This window comes from Mesocricetus auratus, unplaced genomic scaffold (genome assembly GCF_017639785.1).
Source record: "Mesocricetus auratus isolate SY011 unplaced genomic scaffold, BCM_Maur_2.0 Super-Scaffold_6730, whole genome shotgun sequence".
Taxonomy (NCBI): Eukaryota; Metazoa; Chordata; class Mammalia; order Rodentia; family Cricetidae; genus Mesocricetus; species Mesocricetus auratus.
In genome coordinates this window covers 111,989,610-112,010,336 of record NW_024429184.1, presented here as the reverse complement: position 1 = coordinate 112,010,336, position 20,727 = coordinate 111,989,610, and the positions used below count along the sequence as shown (strand labels likewise).

Below are 20,727 nucleotides of genomic sequence, written 5' to 3'. Positions count from 1 at the left end.
CTGCCTACAGCTACCACTTACAATGCAAATTGAGCTTAGAGTCCTTCCCAGTAACTACACAGCAAACCCCTTTCAGCTTTAAATAGAATACTGCAGTGTGGGATGAGCAAAGGGGAGAAAATTCAGAGAAAACGTTGGAAGAGAATTTAGGGGAAAATATCCTGCTGTATTTGAGCAGGCAGAAGTGTAAATGTAGAGAGATAATAAAGGAAACAGAAAGGTATTATCTGCTAAAGGACAAAGAGGATGATCCATGAGTCATGTGTTTAAATTGTCAAGAAGGAAAAGAACTTGGGTAGGAGAATTTTGGGGAGAAGACGGATCTGGTATTCTCTTGGGGTAAACTGGCACTTCCTCTGATATTCATTAGAAGGGGTGGAAAGGCTCCTTCCCTACTGTCCAGCTCAACAGAATGGGTGGTGGAGAAAATAGATCAAGACTACAGAGAGCTTCTTGCTCCACCAAGCTTCTATTCCATTTCCTCCTCTTCCCAACTCTTCATTAAGACCAGGTACAGGGGTCTATGAGCGATCGATTTGTACATACCAGGAAAAGATTAAAGACTCATTTCTGTAAACTCATGCCCCATTGTTACTATATGAACTCAAATACTCCATCCAGAATTAGAATGAATAAAAATGGAATTAAATAGAGTCAAAGGTAGTATCCAGGACCCTGGAAACAATAAAGGATGCCATTTTAAACTTCTTCCTTCCAGAAATGACATTCCTATACCCCTGACTCCAGTTTAGTCACCTTCTCAGTTTGGTAGGTTTCCCTTTGCCTGTGCAAGGTAATATAAGAAAACATGAAGGCAACCTTCTTTCTTTGTAGTCACACACAGAAAACTCCCCATCCACTGCAAAGCTAACAGACTCAAGGCTGACTTCTCTGGTGGCTGACAAGCCTACATGTCATATGCTACCTGGTCCCACTCAGTCACAAAGCACAAAGACTTATAACCACACTACCAATGTGGAAATATTTGTAAAATTCATCAAGAATGGCACTTTCTCATTATGGGGCCGGGATGGGTCCATCTTCAAAGTCATCTCTATGTCTCAGGTACCAAAGACAAGTTGGGCTTGATGGTCCCCAGACGTGGTGATGAATGGAGAAAGTATTTTCAATAACTCTTGAAATTCTTCTATCTAAAACTTCAAGAGATGTTTGTAGAGGGTGCCAGCTGTTTTATTTCCCTCAGTGCTGGCACTCTTACTTGAATCATTGCATTTCTCTGGCATTCTTCTGATTCGATTAAACATTACAGAAATTTTAGCATTCTAGAAGAATCACAGGCTAATATGCCTTACAACATTTTCTTACATGGGTTATTATCATAGGACAATGCAACACTTTGTATTAGTTGCCAACCAAGACCCACAGGTAGAAAATGAAGCTCAAATGCAAAAGTTGTCATTCGAACAAAACTAAAATGTCTCACACACACAAAAGGCAGGCTGCAATCCACCTGCTGAATTTCCCTGAAGGCCTGCTCATGGGGGTGGGGGGTGGGGATGGGGGGTTGGGGGTGGGAGAGACACAGAGAGAGAGAGAGAGAGAGAGAGAGAGAGAGAGAGAGAGAGAGAGAGAGAGAGAGATTTTCACCTCTTGCCAAAGCTCAGCTTGCTGAACCCTCCTGCTTTCTGTTGGCTGTTGATTCAGCAGAAAGTACTGCTGCAGAATTCATAATGGTGATTTTTAAAGGGCCCCACGGATCCCGTTGCTCACCCCACGTGTCAGCCTCGTTTGCTGCCGTAGAACATGATTCCCCAGCTACCTTTTAAAAATTTCTGGCTCATGTACTTTCAAGGGGAGAGGGCTCCCCCACTTTTGCAAAGGGCCTTACAGGGTTTTGATTGTCTGAGCAGGTAAGCCAGCGAGTCAGAGAGATGAATGGGTAAGAAATGAAGCCTTGCCTTCTCTGCAGCCACCAAGAGCCATGGCATCACCATACCCAGAGAGGGGTGGACTACGGTCTCTCTGGGCCCCTCCCTTCTTCTCTCAGTTCAAGACTCTTGAAAGCATCTTGGGGGCAAGAAGGGGTCATCTGCTTCCTTGGGATCATCTGTCTGCCTGGGAGCCGCGCCCTGAAAAGCCTAATCCCTAAAGGCCATTTTAACTCTCGTGGCGCCTGGTCCACCTGCTGCTGAACTGGGGCTCGAGTCACAGAGCCCGGATGGGTGTACCCCTAAGCAGCCTAGCCTGAGCCCCCGCCCCAACCCCAGAGCCGAAGGAGTCTCAGCCTGGCCGCTGGGCGAAGCACAGCTATCCGCAACTTGCACCCGACCCCAGCGGCGGAATGTGGCCAAGCTGGCATTACCTTCGGTCGCATAGCTGTGGTCGCGCAGGAAACTGTTGTTGATTTTGCGGGTATCAATGTCCTCCTCCATTGACAGCAGGCTTACTTGCGTGGGAACCAAAAGCCGGCAGACAAGTATCCATGATCCCACCCCGCAGCCAGTCTCACAGGAGAGGGGGGCAGGGGAGCCAGTGGGATTGCACCATGGTCCGAGCCTGAGGAGGAGACGGGGAGGCGGAGAGAGAAGAAAATAAAAACCCGGCAATGGAGCTGTCACCTCCTCCACTTCGTTCTCCTCGGCTGCGGTGGCTCCTCCCGCACGGTGCGCTCACTTCAGCTCCAATTCCCAGCGAGGATGCTGTGCCTGCCTCCTCTGCCTCCGGGTACCAAGAGGCACTGTGTCCCCCACGAGGTGTTGGTCCTGCCTGGCCTCCCAGGAGTCACTCCCAAGCGGGTCTGGGGAGATGCCCAACAGGTTCCCCTTGGTAGGCAGCAGCTCCAAAATGCAAAAAAGGAGAGCCCTCCTCCCCTTGGGAGAGCGGGCAGCGGCGACAAAATGGTGCCTTTCCGGACCTACACTGCAGTGGCGATATGGCAGGGGCAGGATTCAGGCTTGCCTTAGAGGTGAGGGTGCTGGTCCCACGGGAGGGCGGCTCCCGCAGGCGGGGGCTAGGAAAGCTGGCGGGGAGCTAGGCAGGGCGCTGCGGCCAGCGCCAGCGCACTCACCCTCACACCCACAGGCGCGCACTCGCAGCTGCTGCTGGTGGTGCTGCTGCTCCTGCTGCAGGAGGCTGGAGGCGGCTGGTGCATTAAAGGCGAGGCTCCTCCCAACCGCGTCAGCAGCCCCAGGACTCTTCCTCAGCAGCAGTGAGAGTCCAGGCAGAGGCTGCGGAGGCTGCGCTCTGCTGCAGAGGGGTGCATGCAGCAGCCAAGGACGCCTGGACAGCAAATGGCTAGCTTGCAGGTTCACCGAGAAAAAAAAAAAAAGGCGTGGAAGCGTGGATGCGCTTTCCCAACCTCTCCCCTCTGGTGCCATGCAGCCAAGGGCAGCACAGGGCTTGTGTTCCAGAGACTTTTAACTCACTGCTTTGCTCCGGACACCTGCCTGTACTTCATTCAGGACAGCATTTAGAAGTAGCTTCCTTTGGGTAGAAATTCACATCTAGGTCGCCTTTGCTAACCAGATATGATGTGCACTGCCCCTTGCTGAAGTTCAAGGGCGAGGCCTAGAGCTCCAAAGCCGGAGAAAGCTGGAAAAGGGGCCTATTCCAAGGCTAGTCCTCCACTCTGGGACTAGAGAGCAGAGCAGGGGCCAGAACTTTGAGACTGCCATCATGCCTGATTCCTTTCCAAGCAGTCTAGCATGTAACTGTGAGATGTTAGTGTTCAGAAATGCACCAATATCTACACAGGCAGAGGCATAGTCTGCACAACACAGGGCTGAGTTATGATTCACTATATTCAGTCTGAAAAAACGCACTTTCTGTAGCCCTCAGCATTTTCCTTTGGACAGACACCAGAGCCTCTTCAGAATGCCTTCCATGTGCCCCCGGGCATCATAAGTCCATTCCTGCAGAAGGGAGACTGGGACCAATGAGAGCCACTGCTATCCCGGCAGAATTTAAAGGATCCAATGGCACAAGAAGAGGCCTGCCTTCTTACTTCACCCAGAGCAAGACAGGATCCATTCCTCAGCCTACATTTCCCCAAATGGCAAATTCCGCATTTGAAAGAAAATGAGATCGTTACTGTTATGAAACAAACAAAATAATTTAACGGAGCAGTCCAAGCCACTAGAAGAGCAATTTGCAAAAGAACTTCTTTCCTCATGAAGTAGTAGCCATTTCTATGGGGTGATGCTGTAAGGAGAGACATCAGCAAATGTCTTGCTCAGTTAAGCTCTGTGCGAGTTTAGTCAGATGGGCCCCGAGGGACCCGTGAGTTAATTATATACATACAATGAATGCTTGGGCTAACACAATTTAGAAAGTATTTGAAGTTTGAAAAAATGGGAAAACAAGTCCTTAACTGAGGTTGGGAATTGCCACTAGGTTTTTAAGGGAAAAAATAGATGTTTCTGGTGGGTGGAAAGTGGTAATGCTTCCACGCCAAGAAAGTAGCTGCAGGGGTGAGGGGAATAGCAGAAACGGGTCTCTACAATTAGTCGGTGAAAGGTGAGCATCCAGTAGATTCTACTCTGTTTTCATGCGGTAGTTAAGTCCTACATGCTTGTCTGAGTATTTGTTCGAAAGCCGCATGTGAAATTTAGGTAGCAGCTGAGAGTTGGTACAAGTTGGTTCAATCTACTCCAGTATGGGCTGTCCTAGTGGCATCCTCCATGTTGAGCTGAGGGCCTCACCATGCTGCGGGGTCCACAATTTTCTCTTCTCTTGCAGATTGGCATATAGTAAAGAAAGAACAGAAGGGAAAAGGGAAGTTCATCTCTCAGCGCATGAAGGTGCAGAGATGCCTTGTCTTCACTTGAAACGATTGTAGACTGTAACAGCAGGGTTGAGTACCTACTGGGAAATTCACCACCTTGTCTTTTTAGAACACGGGCTAGACTGTAATGGAGCTCTATGGTGGATCAAACGGGCTCAGGCTTATAGCCAGACTAGGTGTGAGGAATTTTCCATAGTAACCCATGAGAAACACAACCTCTCCCCAGCCCCTGAGTCCACTGAATTTCCCTTTGCTGTGCTCTGCAATATTCTGCTTGTACTTACACAACAATAGAAAAGACACAGGTCATAAGCAGGCAAATGAGAAGGACTTCCTTTTCCACACACTAAGCAGGCTTCAGAGTTCTGAAAGGCCGTTTCTTGCCACTTAGATCACACCATATAGATCTCCACTAAGCAGGCTTCAGAGTTCTGAAAGGCCGTTTCTTGCCACTTAGATCACACCATATAGATCTCCACTAAGCAGGCTTCAGAGTTCTGAAAGGCCGTTTCTTGTCACTTAGATCACACCATATAGATCTCCACTAAGCAGGCTTCAGAGTTCTGAAAGGCCGTTTCTTGTCACTTAGATCACACCATATAGATCTCCACTGTTTTTTGTTTCCCCAATAATTTTTGTCTTTTTCATTACACTTTATTTTCCAGCATTTGCCCATTATTATCATCATCAAATATTTTCATCATGACTCCAATATCAGGTGCCTGCCACTTAGCAGATGCTTGCTTATATTTATTGAATTATAGTGCATATTGAATGAATAAGTAAATTATCAAATATAGTTAGTGGTATTTAGTCTTTTATTCCTCTATTCATGATAAAAATCATGCCAAAACAATCTATTATGAGCCTACAGTTTTCTAGTTTACAATCCTACTGCTATGGGAATAATTGTTCCCTCTGTGTTCTACATGTATGTATGGTAAAAACTGCTAAGCATTTGATATGTGCTAGTGTTGGTCTACATGTTGGGGATATAGACAACATGAAACAAAGTTCCTTTCTGCACAAAAGTGTGTGAGCTTTGGGTTGGACACATGCTATAATTGAGCTGGTTGTGGCGGATCAAGGCCAGCATGCATGGGCTACACCTTTAAAGGTGGGTGGGGCAGGAAAGAGAGCTCAGCAGATACAGAAGCCCACAGTCATGCCTGATGACCTGGATTTGATCGCCAGAACTCACATAGTGGAAGGAGAAAACTGACTCCTGAAGTTGTTCTTTGACTTTCATATTCATGCTGTGGTGCGCAAGCACACACACATACACACACACACACACAGACACACACACACACACAGAGTAATACAAAAATTCAAATAGACATGCCATAGCATAACATCAAGTATCAAGCTCCAATGTCAGATAAAACTTATTTTCATCTACCTATTACATTACTGTGTCCTCGAGCTGGTTACAAAACTCTCACCAAGCCATAGATTTTCTTACCTATAAATTAGGGAGAAAAATGGCATCAATTTCAGAAAATCACTGTGAAGATTAAAATAAAATAATACCTGTATAGAATATACTTCTATTATTTGGAGGTTCCATTTTGTTTTGCCGTCATTACTACCATTGATTTCCAACAAATATGTGTACCAGACACTGACACTGGATGGAGATTCCACATGTCAGTTTGTGAGATGGTTACTTGGTCTCTATTATCATGGACCTTAGTGTCCAATTTATAGTTTAAGTAGAGGCTCTACAAGCTCCAAAGCAGGTGGCAGAGGGCACTCTGAAAGGCTGACCTAATTTATCCTGTGTCAACACAGAAAGAGTCAATTGCAAATACACCACACTCTTACATTACCCCATTCAGCATGTGGATACATCCTTTTTCTCACCCTTATCCTTGGTCCTCTCTCTCAACACAACCCTCCCTACAAGTCCAGGTAGGCTAGTTAGTGCTTGTGACACATACTGAGACCCTTGACTTCAACCTATGCAATTAACACATGAAACAGCTACAACTTTATTAAAACCCTTGATCCACTCCAGTCTAGTGAGTCTTAATGTAGTCTTCTGGTATCAGGAAGTCCCAATCTGTATCCCAGCTCAGGCACTTATGAATTCCTTAAGCTGTCACAAGTCATTTAGAATTTCTGAGCCTCTGTGTCTACAAAGCAGGCCAAGAGCCCTAGAAATCACTTCACAGGGTTGTTGGTAGCTTCAGAGACAATGTAGGGAAAGTGCTTAGTCCAGGCTTGGTCTAGAGCCAAAATTCTCCAGATGAATGATGGTTTTCTCTCAGCAGTGCTTCATGGAGACCTCTGTCTCCAGAGGGCTAAAGAGTTGCATGACAAGTAGTCTGCTACATGAGCACAAGTGACCTAGAAACCCGGGGATAACCTCTGGCTCTCTAAACAACTAGAAACAATATAGCTATTTTAGCACCTTGCAAAAGAAGACTATAAGCTACAATGTTGACACAAATGTCAGAAAAGAGGGCTCTTCCTTCTGGTGTTCACCAAGGCTACAGATCTGACCACACTTCCTCAAGGGAGGAATGCCATAGGGTTTCTTTCCAAGAGCTCTAGTCACCCAATGTTCACCCTACTCTCTGAGGTGGGTTATGTGCTGGCTGCCCAGAAACTGGGCTCTTGGATTTCAAGCAACTTTGTTAATTCCTTCTTGTGCATACTACAGCTTGTAACCCCATATGACTGATTCTTTAACATGGCATTTAACTTAGGAAAAGAAAACAAAGCCTGGGATATTTGTACACTGTGTGAAGATTTATTGCTGGGATTGGTTTAATAAAGAGCTGAACAGCCAATAGCCAGGCAGGAGGTATATGCAGGATTTACGGGCAGAGAGAGGAAGAGAAGGAGGAATTGATGGGAGATGCCAGGAGACACAGAGAAGAATCAGGAGGAGCACAATGGAAGGGAGGTGACATCCCACGACAGAACACAGATTAATATAAATGGGTTAATTTAAATTGTAAGAGCTAGTTAGGCACAAGCCAAAGCTTTAGACTGATCTTTTGTAATTAGTAGGAAGTCTCCATGTCATTGTTTGGGAGCTGGCTGGCAGGACAGAAAAACTCATTACAAAAGCCTTTTGCTGCCACCCCCCCCATCAGTGCTATATGAACTTTAGATTAGGGACTGTCCAGCTGTTCTTTGAGTGACATCATGACGGCAGCATAAAACCTGAAATAGGCTGTGATGAGATAGTTGTATCAAAGAAATTATAAGCTTCTTAAAATACTATATAAATCAATTGTTATTTTTAAATGTGAGAGCCAGTCTTTAGACATTTACCATCAGGTCAATAGAAAGTCACCACTTGCTGAGGTATCTTTGTTACATCCCTTCACATCCACCCCTTGCTGAGCTATCTCTGCACCTACCCATTATTTATTCCAAGTTCCCTCTATTTCTCAAGACTACACTCCCAAACTAAGTCAGTTTCAGAGCATCCCATTTTCCAAGGAACTTCTTCGATAATGTTAAGCAACTCTTAAATTTTTACTTTTAACACCAAGATTTCTCATTTGTAGCAGAAGAAATCTGATGAATTCTTTGATTCCTTTCAAGTTGGTTATGAAATTGTCATGGTAGACCCCTGAGTGATTGCTTCTGGAAGGCTGTGGTATCTGACTATGTAAGGAATACTGGTCAGGCTCACACTCCAGGAATCTTTCTTTCTTACAGTGCAGGTCCCATAGTTACTTTACCCTTGCCTTGATAAGCCTAGGTGTGAAACAAAAAATGTCTACAAAAGCATTCGTTGGCAGCTCCTCTTCTTTCCTACTGCAATGCTGATGGAATCAGAGTAAAGGCACAAAATCCCAAACCCAGATCTGAGGGCCAGAAAGAAAACATCATCTTAAACTGTTCTCAGTCAGTGATTCTGGAGTTAAAACTGGCTGTCTTGCATGGGGTAGTTTTAATTTGCATCATTTTTGTTAAGTACAAGTGATGTTCTCCAAAACCAGTTAAGCAACTTTCTGAGGGCACTGTCTAGCACCTGATTACCACACTCAAAGCAAAGCTTTAGTATAATTTATAATGAAGAATACATATTGAAAAATAACTTGTATGCCTTAAAAAATATACCAAAAGAACACTTTATGGAAGTCACCAGAGAGTCTTCCATTGATCATGTGACCACAAAATTCTGCTCTCCAATCTAATTTATAAAAGCATTGATTGTTCTCATATATGAGCAAGTATGCCTATACAACAGATTCTAGATTAACAACCATAAAAATATTTTTTGGGCAACATATGCCTGTTTGGCTTTGTCTCCCAGCTGAAACTGAAGACATAGGTATTCAGCCAAACAGTTGGCCTATTAGAGGGTAACTCCCAGAAAGTGAATACGGGTTACAGTATGCCATGTAGGTACTTTCACAATTTTTGTCCTTTGTTATCTGTTCAGTTTGTCGTTTCTAGAAAGAAACAAAAATTGCATTCAAACTTTCTATTCTGTGTACCGTGTATGTATAGATTTATCACCATATATATTTTTACATTTTGTTTGTATGACTTGAATTTGGGGGTCATCAAATTCTAATTCTAGTCCTTAGTAGGATAACTGTAGGCATACTTCTAGAATGTGGTGCTTCATTGCAGCAACACAGCCTCCTTCCCAGGGCACGCACTCATTCCTGCCCACCACTCCTCTGAGCTGTCTGAATGTTAGCTCTGCGCTCATTTGCTGGTTCTTCTTCACGCCGTTGACTTGTAGAGGTCAGCATCCCGGACTTCGTTATCCCCAATCCTTTCCTCAGTTACCACCCACAAGATCACATCGCTCCAGATCTGAACTCTGAGCATGGGCCTCTCCCCTAAAGCATGTCGGTAGCTGGCTGAGCCGACATTTCCCTGGGTGCCTATGGGATCTCTTCATTCTTAGTGCTGCCTGCAAGCCAGCCAGCTCCACTTCCTGTCACGGAATTCCTGTCTTCCCCGCATGCATGCTTCCCATCAAATCTGCCAGCTCTAACTTCAACATGTATTTGTAACTGACCAATTCTCTCACCATCCCAGCTGCTTATGTCACGCTGCCCACGCTGCTCTCGTTAACAAGAGTATTTCAACACTAGCCATTCTCCAGGCCTCCGGAAACAGCCTGCTCCACACTGCTATAGTGTTTAAGATTTTAACTTTTTAAGTGTGTGTGTGTGTGTGTGTGTGTGTGTGTGTGTGTGCGCGCGCGCACACACACTGCTGAGCCTGTTAAAAGCTAAGGTTCATGTCCTTATAGTTTATACACTGCAGGGAAATCAGTCCTTTGAAATGTAAATCTCTTCATGGGTGCAGTGGCGGTGCATCCCTTTAATCCCAGCACTCAGGACACAGAGGCAGGCGGATCTCTGTGAGTTTGGGACAAGCCTGGTCTACAAGAGCTAGTTCCAGGACAGCCTCCAAAGCCACAGAGAAACTCTGTCTGGAACCCCCACCTCCCCACAAAAATGTAAATCACTTCATGCCACTTTTCTGCCAAAAGCCTTTCACTGGGTTCCTGTACACTCAGACCAAAAGAGTCTTGAGATATTGGAAGGATTTGGTTCTGGCTATGGTTCTATGTTTTCTTCCTCCCTGTAGTACCACTAAATACCTCCAAATCCCCCACAGTCACAGGGGCATCCTAATTGTTCATTAAATAGCACTCTTAGCCCAGAACTTTCTAATCTGATTTCCTCTCTGACCTCAAATCCATTATTAGGCACTAGCATAACTCAGCCGTTTACTTCTTTGGGGAACCAACCTTTCTAGGGTGTTTTCCTCTGTCCAAATAAAGCCCTATCCACCAATTCTCCACTAATACTGTGTCACTGTGGTGCAATCAGAGGGTACACATTTGTTTGTCCTTGGTTACTGCTCAAGGAGAAGATGATTTTTAGGGAGTCAGGAATTCCTTGTTGCATATAGTTAGCACCCATACAAGTGCCTGCACTTTCAGTTACTCCAAGCAGTGGTTCTCAACCTTTTAGGACTTTATCCCTTTGAGAGTCACATACCAGATATTTATATTACAGTTCATAACAGTAGCAGAATTAGAGTTGTGAAGTAGCAATGAGATAATTTTATGGTTGGGAGTCAATGCAACAGAGGTAACTGTATTAAAGGGTTGTAGTATTAGGGAAGGTTGAGAACCATTGCTCTAAGGTACCTTTTGCTTTGCTTTTGGAGTACAGGACTCATGTAGCTCAGGCTAGCCTCAAACTCCCTATATAGTTGTGGGTACTCATGGCTTTCTGATCCGCCAGCCCCTACCTTCTCAGGGCTGGAATTATAGTCATGTGTTACCATGCCTGGTTTGTGTAGTCCTGGGGATCTAACCCTGGGCATTGTGCATGCTAGGCAAGTAAACTACCAACGAAAATTGAGCTATATCCCAACTTTCTAGTGCGTCCAAGAGCATGTGTTTCTAAAGAATGAATATTATGCTGGTTTGAATAGGGATGACCTCATCAGATTCATATGTTTGAATGCTTGACTCATAGGCAATGCTACTATTAGGAGGTATGGCCTTGTAAGGGGAAGTCTGTCACTGTGGGGGGGTGAGCTTTGAGGCTTCAGATGCTTAAGGCTTAGTAGTGAATTGTTCTTTTTTCTGCTACCTTTGGGTCAAGATGGAGGGTTCTCAGCTCCTTCTCCAGCATCACATTTGCCTGCATGTCACTATGTCCCACCATGATGATAATGGACTACATCTGTGAAACTATAAGCCACCCCAAGTAAATGCTTTCCTTTATAAGAGTTTCTGCGGTCACGGTGTCACTTCACAGCAATAGAAACCCTAACTAAGACAGAAAGTAATGAACAGTCAAAGTAAAATGTGTAGTGAAAGCATTTGGCCTTGCCCCAACAGCAAGCTGGCCTTTTCTTTAGACTTTTGGAGCTAAGATATGTTGTACATATGAACAGTATGCATTTTAGGTTCCGGGACAGCACAGGGTACCTTGGGGTAGTAGAACTAGCTACAGCAGAGTTGCTACTTGATTTGGGCTGGGGGTTTTGGGTAACATGACTTTCTGTCCACCCAGTTACTGAGTCAGGTTCTGTGACGATCATTAATAACTTAGTCATGCCTATGTGGCCTGTGCACTGGTACTCCAATGACAAGCCTGACTGCCAGGCTTAGAAAAGCTCTGGTGGCTGATCACACCCTAGGCAGGTTGTCATAGTAATGACAGGAGGGCGAAAGGGGAAGCTTCGCCTGAGACACTTTCAGACCTTGCTCAATACAATTCTCCCTTGGTTGGTTTTAATGTGTGCTTTTCCCTATAATGAGTTGTAACCATGTGTATGACAGCATTCAATGAGTTTTGCTAATTCTCCTGACAAGTATTGAAATTGGGGTTACTTGGGACCTCCTATTTGTGGTTGGTGCCAGGAATTAGGGTAATCTTGAGTGCTTTCAAATTTTATAGCTTACCTACATTCTCGGCAGTGTGAAATATTCTTGATAAGGTTCAAGTTGGAAGGTGGGCTTACAGACTGCTAGGTCTTGGGCATTATCATTTTGTTGACAGGAAACTGAACCATAGAGAAAGATAGAGACTGGCCCAGGCTACGGGGGGTGGAGGGAGAAGTAAAACACCTGTTCGCATGGCTTTCATGCACCACCCCTAGGACGCTTGATAACTTGCATTTGGGAATATACATCTTTTTCCTTATAAGGGTTAATAAATGCTACCAAGATTTCCATTGGGAAGCTCAGAACATTGAGGTTGGTCAGATGGAGACATTACCACTTTTTTAAAAGTCAGTGGGTTCTATCCACTTACCTGCAAATTTTATTTTCTTTTATTATGGCTGACAAGTATTTCAAAGTATATATGTACCACATTTTTATTATCCTGGAAATCATATACATACAAGGAATATTATATGAACTGAGCAGGTGGTATCTATATATTTACTTGGTTGTGTGTGTGTGTGCAATAACTAAAAGATAGAGGTCATGAATGAGAGAGAGAGACAGAGAGACAGAGAGAGAGTGACAGAGAGAGACAGACACACACACACACACACACACAGAGAGAGAGAGAGAGAGAGAGAGAGAGAGAGAGAGAGAGAGAGAGAGAGAGAGAAGGAGAGAAGGCATGGAAACAGTGGGAGGAAGGAAAAGGGGAACTGATGCAATTATATTTCAATTAAAATCAAAACTTAAATCCACCCTGCCCCCAGTCAGTAGGCCCAGTCTTAAACAAAACTGCAAGGTAACTGGTTTATCTTGCCTGCTCTTCTGCCCTGCTCAGGACCAGGAAGGAGCTGCAGAAGAGGGGTTTCAATGTTCCTGATCCACAGACAGAGTTCTGAATAGGAAGTCTTTCTGTTTACTGGGAACCAGCCCCCAAAGCCCTCCCACACCTCCACAGTCTGTTCATTTTTCTCCATCTTAAGCAGAAAACTGCAAGCCATAGGCAACCTCAGAGGCCATATGATGGGACACATCACAAATCCTGCCCATCGTGTTGGAAACAGGGTGAAGAGTTCAAGGTGCTGCACAAGCAATGCAGCTGTCTTAGCTCTGAGGACACTGGGTGGCAAGTCACAGAGGCAGAATTCAAGAGCTCTGGGACCTTGAACTGGCAAGCAAGGTGGTGTATATTTTTAAACTCAATAAATATGTATGGAATAAATGCCGAAGGAAAATAATCATATTAAACGTCCCTCAAATAGAGACCCTGCAATTTCCATTTGGCATCTGAGGGAGCCACAAGGACTGAACAGAAGATAAAGACGAAAGAGTATGAATTTACATCTGAAAAGTAGCTTGGGCTCTGAGCAATGACTTGGGATCAGAGACCTTTTTTGAGAACTGAATGAAAGATTTGGATTCCTTCTCTGGGTGTGTGAGGTGGTGGCACCTGGGGTGACAAAGCTTGAGTGCCCACTGTTTCCAAATGCTGACTCATCAAGTCTGTTTTGCACAGCAGAGAAGAAGAAGAACAAAAATGCCTGCGGGCCAAAGGAAGGTACCGGCTGAATGCTGCCAGCCGGCCCCACGCACGCTCCCATGAAGGAATAAAAGGAGCTACCACACAGTTGACACTTAATGATAATGCTACAGGACTGCATTTGAGTCTTTTCAAAGACAGGTAAGACACAAGAGGCACACTTAAAGGCACAGCTTTTGAGAAACAGAATGGTTCTGGGTTCAGATCTTGGCACTGATGTTTCCTAGTAGCATAATTGTGAACGAGCTACTAATTTTGTTGTCTTTTACTTTCATTTGCAAAACAGCAGTAGTCACGTCAGAGTGGTTGCATAGTCCATGCACTAGCCTTTTAAGACCCTGGCAAGGAGCTCACTCCTTGATATGAGATATACTGTTCTTAAATGTATGTTCAGGTGATGGACTCTGCACAGCCTGAAGATTTAGAGGAATTTACTCAAGGAAAGGTAGTGTCAGCAGGTAATATGAATACACAAAATGTCAGTCCGAAGCTCTGAGATCGGCTGTGTAACAAATTTTCAGGAGCACAAACAACAGGGTTCTTTATTCACAAAGCTTCGGGGATTTCAAGACAGCAATAGCAGAGTGTGACATGAAGCACGAGACATGTCTCTGTGTGTGGAGGACCGTGTTAGTGCATGTGCTGTAGACCGTGGATCTTGCCCTCCCTTCAAGGGCAGGAGAACTCAGAGAGAGATTACCGACTTGGCACAATGACACTGTCCAGATTGCTGGCTCACCTATTCCTGTCTGTCTTTGTGTACTCTCTTGTACTTTTCCTTCTAATTTAAACATTGCTGCTGCTTTGAGAATACCTACACAAATCTTATTCTTTAAATCCCAGCTCAGCTCCATCTTAGAGAAACACGATAGAATGAAGAGCTGAGACTCAACATTCAGCAGGCAAGGGTCAAGCCTGCTTTGCACCCACATTGAATAGCAGGTAATGCTCTTCCTTTCTCTGCAAAGCCAGTGTATCCTTCACCTAGTGGGCAGTCGGTTGGAAAGTTCTCACAAAGCAGATAGAAGGACCACACAGCTTCACAGATACAGGAAGAGCTCGAAACACTCACGTCCCACATTGACACAAAACCTTAAAAAATACCCTCAATAAAGTTTCCTTCACTTTTGCAGGCTGCATATAGGACTTACTGAATACCCACCATACACCCCCCCACAGAGTCCCCAACTGCCACTGCCCAACACACACACACACACACACACACACACCACAAACGTGCATGAAAACATGTCTATTCCCATGACAGTCTCCTAATTAGCTTTGGCTCATATGAATTTGTTTTCTTGTTCTCTTACTTAACTTCTTGTGGTTCTTGAGTCTATCTTTACGAATCTCAGTTCACTCTCTTCACTAAATTAGCATTAATCTTTCCAAATCACAGATCTGGTTTTCTGTCACTTTAATTTGAGATGTTGCCTATAATAGGTTCCTAAACACAAAGACAGAATTATCAGTGTCTTTTGAGGTGTCATCATTGTGTAATAAAAGAGGTACAGGATGTGACTCCCCCAATCATACAAAACAACCTCTTCACATGATCTTAGTTAGGGTTTCTCTTGCTGTGATAAAACACCACGGCCAAAAACAACTTGGAGAGGAAAGGGTTTATTTCGTCTTACACTTCTGGGTCCTGCTCCATCGTCGTGGAAAGTCAGGGCAGAAACCCAAGGCAGGAACTTGGACATGGGGACAGAAGATCCCTGCTCACTGGTGTGGCTTTCCAGCACTTTCTCGGCTTGATGTCCTGTACCCACAGGACACTCTGCCCAGAGGTGGCAGACCCACAGTGGGCTGGGCCCTTCCACATCAACCATCAATCAAGGAAATGCTCCACAGGGTTGTCCACAGGACAGTCTGGTGGAAACATTTTCCCAGCTGAGGTTTCTTCTTCTCAGATGACCCAAGCCTATGTCAGGCTGATAAAAAACCAAACCAAACAACAACAGCAACCAGGACATTGTGATACAGTCTTCTGCTGGAGGTGTCCAGTACATGTCAAAAGACAGAGCTCCTGCATAAAGAAGCTAATTTAGCTTTTTTTAGGCTGTAATTCCCATAATAAGTTATTTTTATTTTCTGCAGAAAAATGCTGCCAGTTGCAGGCCTGAAAGTTGTCAGGCTCTTGGATGTGTCTTGTGAATCTCTATAATTCATCCCTGCCCAGAATCTCCACCTTTTTATTCTTCCTCCTCCCCAAGCCTTATACTGTGGAACCAGTGGACTGTTTCCAGTTTCTTGAAGAACCTTGAGTTTGCACTACTGTGCTTGCTCTCCACGATATCTTCCTATCACTCATCCTTTCATTGATTCTCCAGTGATGTGTCATGTGTCACTTAAGGCCTTCATTAATCATTCTGTAAAGACATAACATTGCCATTAACTGCCTCCTATCCTATTTTCAATAGTTGATTCCTTCTTTGGAATTTTGCACACAAACTAATTCTAATATTTGTAAACAGTTTCTGGTCACAGGTGCTTAGTAGTATTGTAGTATAGACAATCCTTCAAAAGGGTTGAAGTAGCTAATGCTTACTTGGAAAGAGATGAGCAGATCAGGTAACTCATTTCTCTTGCTCTCCTTTGAGTGCTGTCCCCTTTGCCTTAGCTGTCCAGTCCAGAAGTTCAGTGAATGTTCCCGGCACTGCCCTTTCTCTACATCCGCAGTTGCAAAGACCCACACAGCATCTCCCCTTTGAGAAAGTCTGTCTACAACTGTCCACTCATGAAGCTCAGGCCATTGCCGCTTCTCAGCATGCTTCCTCCTCTGGTCCCTTAGCAGATTTTCCATTCTCCATGCATTATCCCCTAAAGTGAAAATCTGAGTGCCCCAGGTACCCTCCAACAATCCCTTAAAGATTCCCATAACTCTTAGCAAAAGACAAATCCAAGGACCCTTAAGACAGCACCACAGACGTAAGAGCTGCCGAGTGCCTTCCTGCACTCAACTTCCATCAGTTAAGGCCTCACAGTCTATGCTGGGAGCCTTGAGGAGCCCATGGGAGTTTCTCAGGATCTCTGGGCATTTGCGTGTATTTTATTTTTCTTGGCATTCTCCTGCACTCTTCCTCTGGACGATTCTGAGTTACTGAACACTGATGGAGAGTTATGCTCTTCTGCTGTGAGCTTGCACAGCTGGGGTATCATCTCTGTTGTGAGTCTTTGCATCAGCTCTCTCTTAACTCTGTTGAATCTGTGCCTAACAAGGTACTTGCTACAGAACCAACATGGACTTGTTGGTTTGAATGAATCATTTTGAATTGGTTGGTTGGCTGAATCAAAGAATGAATTAATGGATGAAAGAAAACAACACTAAAATGGGCAGCGTTGCGTACCACAAGAAAAGGGATGTAAAGCATCGTCTTATCTGTTTCGTCTTTGTCTGCTGTGTTAAGCTACATCTTCTTACCATCAGTGCCTGGAGCGTTTTCCTTTGCAGTGGCCTTTGTGTTTTCCTGAGTTTTCTTTCCCCTTTTGCCCATAACTAAAGCCACCTGGTACTTCGGAGTATTCATCCCTTCGTAGGATCTCATGCACACAGACCAAGTCAGCCTCTCTACAATGCTCTGTCAACACCCTGTGTCCCTTTTTCTGTTCCCACCATAGTCAGCAAGTGCTTAGTGACAGTACATGGCAAGGTCAGGTGAGAACTATGCTTTTTATTTAGTACTGGGCCCCCGTGCCTTTGGACAGTGCCTGGAAAACCAGCAAGTTTGTCTAGTAGAGGCAAGAGCTAAACACTACGTCTCATCAGCAATTTGGGCTTCTTTTTATACCATGTACATAGTAGGGCTCACAAGGTGATAGCTGTTTACTTAAACAAAGCCTGGGTCCTTTTTTCCTTGTGTATAAACAGCTTTTAACTAATATGCTTGAAGGAAATAAAATTATTCCTACAAACTTAGCAACATATGCATATTTTCATGCCTCCTTGAAATATGTTTTTAGCCCCTTTGAAATAAATGCTGTCAAAAGAATCCCATCTGCCAGGCTCCTGGACTCCACCTCATTAGGCAAATAAGTAGCTTCAGAGTCCGTGTCCACCACAGGAGAGCACAGGAGTGCTAATGCATCCATCCCATAATGTGCTCTAATTGGGACACATTAGTTTGTCATGTCACTGCTTAGTCAGTGCTGCTTCAGTAGGTAATTATTAAAATGGAAAACAAACAGTCCCAAGAAGTCATGACTGTTTGACAATTGGGGCTCAATAATACTTGTGTTGGCCTGGAACATTGTTCCATACTGATGGCCCCAGGAAGCAGAGGGACTGGAATATTCAAAGAGGTATTCTAAAGCCTGTGGCATCACACAGCATTTGATCTCTCTACAAAGTATCGCATTAGTGTAGATATGTGTTTGAGGAGAGAGCAGGCATTGTAAAGCCCACCCCCACCCCCACCCCACCCCACGTAATCGTATCGGCTGCCAGGTGAAAGGAGCTCACTGAGCATGCTAAGGCATTGTGCTTATGTATGTCTTCTTAGCTACATTATTGCTATCACTCACAGCTAACACCCAAGGAGATATTTCCGGTTATCACCAAGTCCGTCAAATCTCTGAATTGCTCTCTTAGCATGAAGAGTACAGCAGATCTGAGATTTCAACCCAGGATGGCTGGTCTTTACTCCCACAGTGGTTCCCTTATATTTCCTCATGGAAACACAAAGAGCCACGGCAAACGAAAGCAAGTGGTTGAGAAAGGGGATGTAGGGGGACTATGAATGGGAACATGTTCATTGTACAGCTGTATGAAAATGTCCTTATGCAAAACAATGCCGTGCACAGGGTTATACATATTATGCACATACAGTGACTTACAATGTGAAAATTATGTTAAAAGGAAAATGCAGACAATTTCTCTGGACAATAAAAATTCGTTAACTGAAAGATGTATAACCAATGGAACATCCCAAGCTTTAAAGGCAATGAAGAGAGTTGCTAGTACCCTGAAGGCAGGGGATGCTCTGAAATATCTGGGAAAAGCAGAGGCTCAACCTATCAGGGAGAATGGCTTCAAGTTCTTATAAAAATTATTTTATATCATGGGTGTGAGTGTTTTTCCTGCGTGTATGTTCATGTTCCATGTGAATGCCTGGTGCCTGCTGCAGAGGCCAGAAGAAGGGCTTGGATCCCATGGAACAGGAGCTACAGACAGTCGGAAGCCATTGTGTGGGTACTGGAGCAATCAGGTCCTCTGAAAGCAGCCAGTGAGTGTTCTCACTGCCCAGCCATCTCCCCAGTTCCAGAAGAGTGATGGTTACTTTGAATCAATGTAGCACTGATGTCCTAAAACTCACTCTATAGATCAAGCTGGCTTTGAACTCACAGACAGCCACCTGCCTCTGCCTCCCTGGGATTAAAGGTGTGCACCACCACCACCCAGGACTTTTCCATTTTGAAACAAGATTTCCAGGAAAAAGAAGCACATGCCTACCTTCGTCCTTTAAGTTGTTGATGCCCCTTGATTTTGGATAACCAAAAAGAGAAAACTACTGTCAAAATGTGAACTGCGTGTGTGTTTATTATCTCCTTACCCCTAAGCTCTCTTTAGAATAACAGTGAGGGATGGTATAAAGCAGATGTAACTCACAACAGAGAGAATGTGAGAAGGACCATCACGTGCATTGTGGACCTCATATGCCAATGAGAGAAGAACAATGGATGGATGATGACAGGGGAGGAGATAAGCCAATGAGAGCATTTCCTTACTTTGTCCAGACCTGGAGGTACTTCAATACGTAGTAGTGCCCAAAATGATGCGAGGTGAGGGCTGAATGTGGGGAAGTACTAAAGTGATATCCATGGAGAGTTGAGTTAATTGTCACCCATACAGAACCCTAGGGCATTGACAAGTAGAGTACAAGAGAATGGGTTCTCATGTCTGCAAAATGCTTCCCAGGATGGGTACAGTTTGTGTCTAGAAGTTGAGAGTAACGCAAGGTACACTCACACCCTCCTTTCCATTCAGTGACCCTCGATCCTTTGTCATTCTAATGAACACCTCCACACTGGAGCAATGCACACACACACACACACACACACACACACACACACACACACTTCTCAACTGAGAAAAAGAGTGGTCTAGAGCAAAGGGCCATTCTCTTTACTATTTTAAAAGATTCACAACATTTGAGCATTTCTCCCATATGCATTACCTTTGGAAAATCCAGAGAGTTTTCTGGAAGAAAACAGACACTGGTTTTGTGCCAATAATCATGAGATTGTCACTGGAACTTTCTTGTTAGCCACAATGGTCCCTTAAAAACAATGAAGCAACAACTTGAAAAGCCCAGGAGAAAATCAGTTTCCGAGTGACCAGCCTTATAAAGCCCTTACTGAGTGGCAGAGAACCCACAATTTCTTGAACTGTGTCCTCCCTTTGCCCAGCGATTTGTTGCAAACCCTAAAAGTCTGTTAAGGGTAGTATTGTTCTCCCTTCACAGGATCTGTTTCTAAGTCAGACCTAAGAATAAGGGTGAGAAATAAGCATCAGAGTCAGAAAGTATACATAGGTCAATCTTCTGTTTTTCATTCAGACTGTGGCCCTGGGCCTTTGAAAAACAAAGGCAGAATATCTGTGCAGAGTAAAGAATGTGTAGGGAGGATTCAGGGAGAGCCATCCATCACAGGGACTCTGGGGACAAGGGATACGCCATGCCATGGATAAAGGAGCATCGTATCCTTGTTGCTACCTTGGCAACTCTCAAAAGTTAACGTTTCACCTGACAGCGTGAGTAAACACAGATTGAGACAGATTCTTCTTTGAGAATAAGATACAAATCTGAAGTTCTCATTGTATATTTCTGGCATGTTGGCACTGACTGAAAATACCTGTTCAAATGAACTCATACCAAAGTATGGACCCCACTACATCCCTGGTTTATATTAACTGATATCCTGGATTCCATTTAGATACTCAAGACACAAATACAATCATCCCTTGGTATCTGAAGGTGGGCTGGCTGCAGGACACACCACAGATATCAAAATCTACAGATGTTAAGTCCCTTCTGT

General features: G+C 44.5%; 1 protein-coding gene across 8 annotated transcripts in view; it reads right to left on the bottom strand.

Annotated features, from left to right (window-relative positions):
- The window catches only part of Ppp2r2b (protein phosphatase 2 regulatory subunit Bbeta), a 390,383-nt gene that overhangs the window by 242,341 nt on the left and 127,315 nt on the right, over positions 1–20,727 (bottom strand). For 2 of the 8 annotated variants that reach the window (XM_040741864.1, XM_040741865.1), the window contains exon 2: positions 2,324–2,517. The exons of 3 other annotated variants lie outside the window; for them this stretch is intronic. In XM_040741864.1, coding sequence (XP_040597798.1) covers positions 2,324–2,517 — 194 coding nt within the window. 3 more of the 8 variants (XM_040741868.1, XM_040741872.1, XM_040741867.1) reach the window with 2 other exon arrangements.